The following is a 6,327-nucleotide window of genomic DNA, read 5'->3' as shown; positions in this document are numbered from 1 at the left end:
AGCAACCCTGAATTGAACACACACTTTTCATGTATGGAGGCAGAGAGGAGCGTGGGCCCTCACAGATCTTACCTTCCCCTAGGGAGTGGTCCTGAACAACATTCCAAGGGGAGCCAAACTGATACTCAGCTATAACCCTCAATTTCAAAAACATCTTCCAAAAGATTAAAAAAAAAACCCAACTTTATATTTTTGGCATTGTTGGAATGGGTGGAATCACTTGGGCATGTTTTCTAAGAATAAATAAAAACAACATGCATCATAGTTTCTCTGTTTGGGGACAGAAAGACGAGTGTCTTGGCTTTTGTTGTTGTTGTTTGTTTGTTTTTTTAATGTTTTATTTTAAAATAGGTGTGCAAGTTTTACTTTTACATATTTGAATTTAGTATATTCCCTCAAAACATAATACATTTTTATTCCATAGCTTAAGGGATCCATCAGATAAAATGTTGGTCTTTCATCTTTATTACCCTCCCATTAAAATGAAGGAAACCGGGACTCACTTCAGTTCAGAAGAGGCAATTTAGCTGGTAATGTCCTCAGTCCTCAAGCCTTTTTTCAGAGGGAAAGAGCATTATCAGTGAGATTTCACACATCTATCTGCATAGCAAGCAACTAAGCCTTTCAGACATATACTATGTTAAATTTAATAATAGTCTTTGATTAGATTATTTTATTACAACATTTTTTTCCATTCCCAGTCATTTCCTGAGCATACTGACATTCATAAAGCCTCCCCTCTCCTCTGTTATGTTTGTATACAAGAGAGCCAGCGAGGCCTCTCCTGTTCCAGTGGCTAGGTCTGAAAGGGACAGATTAATAACTAAGCATCACACTGGAAGAGCCTTTCTTGTCCCTTGCTCTGGCAACCCTCGGCTATGACGAGGACACAAAGAGCCCCGCTCGGGCTGCTCCCCTTCTTCATAACTCAGAGGCATCACAGTGGCAACAGCCTGCAGTGCTATTTGTCTTTAGTGCAGTTGTGACACTGCGGCATGATCCATAATTTGGCAGCTATTTACCGTGACATTTCCCTTCAGTGCGGCCATAACATTCAGTGAAGCCATTATTTGGTTCCATTTACCATATAAATTGTATTGTTGTGCGTGCATGCTAGCAGCTACATTAGGTACCTGGAAATGAGTAAATCTTGTAAAATAGATACTAACAGCTATTCAGAAACAAGATCTCTCTGCTCCCAGATGCAAGGAAAGAATTAAACCTGGCCCCCCGACTTTCACAGAGCGCTCCTAATTGCATTCCCATTCATCGAGAACATTTGATGTACTGAAACCCAAGACTGAAAAATAACCCGACAGCCTTCACCTTCGATTAGGAAGGCAACTGTGGGGTTTTGATTCCACTACCAAAGTGGCAGGCAGTCTTCCGATACCTAAGGTGAAGGGCAAGCAGACCAGCTATGGAGAGGTGTGAAGAGAAACAGCAGGCAGGGTGACAGACACGTGTGCACCAGGACACAACGCTTAGAGCAGGTGGCTCGCTTCTCTCAAACACCAAGAAGCAAAATGGCTACGCAGGGCACCAGAGACCAAGTCTCTGAGGAGAAGCAAATAGGCATGGTTTTAGATGACCTGGGTGCCTACTGTGTTTGGAGCTAAGTGACATTTGCTCCTTTTAACCCTTCACATGCCAGAACGAGCCCCCTTCTGTGATCCCCACATTTGCATTATGCAAGCCTTTTTACTGAAGAGAGATCACAGAGTTTTCTTACTCCTCTGTCCGCATTAGTTTCCCAGCTATAGCGTTCTCACCCCAAACCCACTCCATTTCTAATAGTAATTTCTTTCTAGAACAGGAACTTTTTTGCTTCACAGACAGTCTAACCAGGATATGAATTTGGGCCATCAAACTGTATATACATCCTTAAGACACATCTGTTTGCTGAATCACTTTTCCAATAACTTAACAAGATTAAATTTGGAGGCTTCTCTCCCAAATGTCTATTTAGATGGTTGGTTAGTGATTTACAGCGAGGGAAGGCTCCTTCTGAAGCACATTGCCTGTGAGAATCCAAGGCCGACCGACTAGCACTGCTTTCTCACCTGTTGAGTACCTAACACAGGAACCAGGGGTTCCAATGCAAGGGAGACTCGGTGAGCTATCTGAAGACTGATTTAAAAATCTCACCAAGCTGGGGACATACTGACTCGATCAGGTCTCACATCAGGAATAAATTTACTTCCCTGGAACAATAAAATCTGGAAGGAGACCGTCCATGACTAAAGACTCGAATGTAAACGTTTTACCTCTTAGCTATAGAGAGAACTTTTATTGAGGCACATTATTTTTTACCCCCAAGGAAGGGGGGGTTCATTAACATTATACTTTTGTTTTTAAGGAATCTTAAGTTCATTCTAAGGCATGGAGAATTCATTTCTCTCCTTTGGTTTATGTCACTGTTCTGGTGGTCACAGCTTACTGTTGACAGCGTGTGGTAACTCAACAACAAGCTTCCCGATATTTTTCCCCGTGTACATATAGTCGACAGCCTGAAATACGGACTCCAGGCCAATGAACCTTCCATCTGGAGCCAGGTGTCCCAGGTCCACCTCACACACCAGGTCCCCACGAGCATACAGCTCCAGCAAATGTTCCATGGCGGCCTGGTACTTGGAGAAGTAGTGATTCAGAAAGAAACCCCTGAGGCTGGCAGATTTCTTCAGGAGCTTGGCTGGCAAAGCTCCTGTTTTTACTGGTGAAAGTCCTGTGGGGCTTTGGTAGCCAGAGATAAACCCAATTATTATCAAGCACCCTTTGGTGGCCAAGGCATCCACTGCCAGGTCAAACATGGCTCCCCCAACAGACTCATAGACTACGTCAACACCTTCAGGATACTCCTGCTTCAGAACTGTCTCCACAGGCTCTGTTCTGTAGTTGATGGGCCGATCACACCCAACAGATTTTAGAAAAGCTGACTTTTCGTCGGAGGAGCAGGTTCCGACAACGTGGCACTTGGCTATCTTTGCAAGCTGCACAGCAAACTGGCCTGTGCCCCCAGCAGCCGCTGTGACCAGAACTTTCTTTCCTTCTGACAGCTCCCCAAGCTCTTTCAGGCTGATGTACGCAGTGGTGCCACTCACCAGCATGGTGAGATACTCGGGTTTCACTGAAGGCGCGGGAATTGCAATGCTAGCAGGCACCACTGTATACTCAGCAAAGGAGCCAGGAGCCACATAAGCCACGGCCTGGCCCACTGTGTACCTAGCACTAGCGGAGAGGCCTAAGGCCACCACCTCACCAATCCCTTCAAAACCTATGTCAAAGGGGGGCTTCACAGACGGGTCGTAGCGGCCAGCCGAATAGTTGATGTCAGATGCGTTAATACCAACGAATCTAGAAGAAAACAAATGGATGTATTAAGATTCTTTCTTTGTTAACGACCTCATATTCTGCTGAAGGAAGAAAGGCCAGTCTAATCTCCGAGAATGTGAAAGAGCTCCTAAACTGTAAGACTTGACAGAATGTGGGGAAAATGATTCTTGCCACTTAGGAGTGGTGGAGAATTCCTACAAATGGAGTAACTCAAGTTTGGGCAGATTTTATTCCTTTATAGTTAGGAATAATTTCATATTATTTTAATCAGCAAGTGACGTATTGGTATTTCCTGTACCGCTTTTCCTGTCCTCTTTCAAAAGGAGAAATAAGGGAAGGTGGTGTGTGTGTGTGTTTGTGTGTGTGTGTGTATATGTGTGTGTGAAGCCAGGAAACCCTCACAACACACAAAATTCACTGAAGCTCTGATATGGAAATTAATTGGTCTCTTAACAGAGATGTTAAAAACAACAGTGGGATACAATATACCCAACGAAGCACACTTGTATTGATTCTGGTAACAATTTAACACTTCAGATAATAATAGTAATGACAATGATATTATTAAAGATTGATGGGCATGCAAGGTCGTCCTTGGGACATGTTACTGCCCCAGTTGTTTAAAACGCCACAGCAAATTCTCCCTCTGATATAACTATGCCCAGCATGAACATATGCATTTTGATTAATTGAACAAAAACCAAGGAGAGTGATTTTATGCAGCATTCAGCATTTTACAGCCTCTTTCAGATGAAAAGGGAAGCAAGCCCTCACTGTATTCTCCTCAACAAGAAGCAGAGCCGGGGCCTGATTAATAGCAGATGACCGGTTTCGTTTTGTATCCAGGCTCACTTTAACTGTGAAGCCAGAAATTTACCAGCTTTTCTTTGTACCCCAGTCTACCTCATAACAAAAATATCTTTATGGTGCAGTTGTGGCTATTCTCTAAGGATGTTGAGGGAACTAACACATAAGGTTCCCCAAAATACCATTTCCCGTAAGAAAATGAAAACATGGCAGGAGAAAGATGAAAATAATTCACTTTTAATTTAATGAACACAAGCTATGTGTAGGACACACCTTCACTGTCTATAGATAATACCCTGTGCTTCCAAATGGCTCCTCACAAGTATTCTATATTAAAGAAACATCTTTTTAGACTGTGGAAATAAGAATGCTTGAAACAGTCTCTCCCTCCAAGTTGCCTTCAGAAGGCAGCTCACCATGGCTCCAGTATTTCTGTAAATTCTGCTTTCTGTACCCACAGATAAAACACAATAATGAAAAATGGGGAAAACCAATTTTGTTTGTTTAATTTTGAATACCAAAATGCCAATATTCATTTTTTTTCCCTTTAGTTTACACACTTCTCCAGATCTGACCTTTCTAAAACGGACTGGCTCACTAGATCTTGATTCTGGAGTTCCCAGGGCCAGCCCACTAGAGCTAGGCTGCAGGATACCCAGCAGAAAAGCCAGCTCCACGAGAAAAAAAAAAAAAAAAAAAAAAAAAAAAAAAAAAAAAACAGGCTAGGCTGGAAATGATCTTAGGGCTGGGTTTGCTTAGCCGTTGGGGAAGAGACCAAAGGCCAGTTGTCCGGTCTCTACTCATAGTTAACTCTTCCTCTTCCCCCTCCAGGCTGTGTTCATCTGGCATCGTGAGGTCCACAGGGGACGCTCTCTTCCCTGGAGCCCTGAGTCTGGCTCCTAGAGAAGCTGGGGGTAGGCAGGCCCAGTGCTTCGACCCAGGGTCGATTAAACCGGACTGAGAATGTAAATTCCCTCCCAAGCCCTTCATCTCCCCCTCCCTCTGGCGGTTGCTTTTTTCCCCTGGAAGAGGTGGAGACCTAGCAGGGCACACTGGCGGAAGGGGGCAGCTGAGGCCAAGTTTGGAGGGGTGAAAGTATGGCTCTGCTGGAGTGGTCGCTGATGGCTCGCAGAGGCTTGGCAGGAAACACCACAGCAGTCACTGTGGCGACCAGCACCATCAAGCACTGGTGAGGTGGCGGGCGCTGACCCGCAGGCCTGCATGTCTCTTCCGGCAGGCATCAGCCCTGTAGCGCCCTAGCCAGAAAGCCCTGCACCACACTGGGGCGCTTCGGGTCGGGTCTGTGCAGGGAACCGGGGCCTTTCCATTGCCACCATCCCGAGAGACCTCAATGATCACGTCCGGAAGCAAGACGAAATTGCTGGGCTTCCGGGCCCCACGGACATGCTCTTCCAAGTCCCAGGAAAGCCACGCAGAGCGAAACCTGCCAAATCAGGACCTTGACAACTCTCATGCACCTCCATTTACCACTACCCCAACCCTGCCCTCTTCTAACCGATCCTCGTCGTCGTCGGGGAGCGGTTCCAACTACTGCCTATATAGTCTGTCTCTGGTCCCTGCCCTCTCCAGAGTCTTTTGGTCCATGGTGCCGGGCACCCTGTCTCTACCTGGTACCTTCTCGTGACACTGCATCCCTGCCGCAGTTCTGCAGACCTGCCACCTCCTGGGATGCACCTTGGTCCTTACCCGAGCTTTATCACAAGCTGTGCAAGACTTTCGCTCCTTAAGAACCAAGTTCAAGGGCAGCGGGCTCAAAGGGGAAGAGGAAGGAAGAAAGGCGAGCCACAGAAAAACCAAAACAAACCAGGAAATGCGCGGATGCACTTGGAGACCCTCCCAAAGTATGAGGGTGAAAATGTGTGCCAGTAATGACCACAGGACCCGGGGAACTCGAGAGAAGTATGCACTATGAAAACTAAAGTCCAGACACCCCACGAAAAACAAGTGGGACTACAGCAGGCGTTCCCCAAATATGTGCCCTTCTAAAGCTGCTTGGTTATTTATACCAGAAAGTGTTGAGCTTCGTTTATTGTAGAAGAGGGTGACGGGTGGGGGTGGGGAAGTTTTCCTTTGAACAAACACCAAACAGAAAAACTTGGATCACAGGAAGAGCCTTGAAAACTAGGAGACAAAACAAAGTCATCAAGGCAGACTTTCCTTGAAAAA

At 45.6% G+C, this 6,327-nt stretch overlaps 1 protein-coding gene across 1 annotated transcript in view; it reads right to left on the bottom strand.

Moving 5' to 3' along the window:
- Nucleotides 1-324: 324 nt before the first annotated feature.
- Nucleotides 325-6,327, bottom strand: part of Zadh2 (zinc binding alcohol dehydrogenase domain containing 2) — a 9,576-nt gene continuing 3,573 nt past the window's right edge. Inside the window, exon 2 of the mRNA XM_031366181.1 lies at nucleotides 325-3,354. Within this exon, the coding sequence (XP_031222041.1) occupies nucleotides 2,430-3,354 (925 nt within the window). The 3' untranslated portion in view covers nucleotides 325-2,429. The remainder of the gene's footprint in view (nucleotides 3,355-6,327) is intronic.

Source organism: Mastomys coucha, unplaced genomic scaffold, assembly GCF_008632895.1.
Source record: "Mastomys coucha isolate ucsf_1 unplaced genomic scaffold, UCSF_Mcou_1 pScaffold13, whole genome shotgun sequence".
Taxonomy (NCBI): Eukaryota; Metazoa; Chordata; class Mammalia; order Rodentia; family Muridae; genus Mastomys; species Mastomys coucha.
This window is presented reverse-complemented; position numbering and strand designations above follow the sequence as displayed.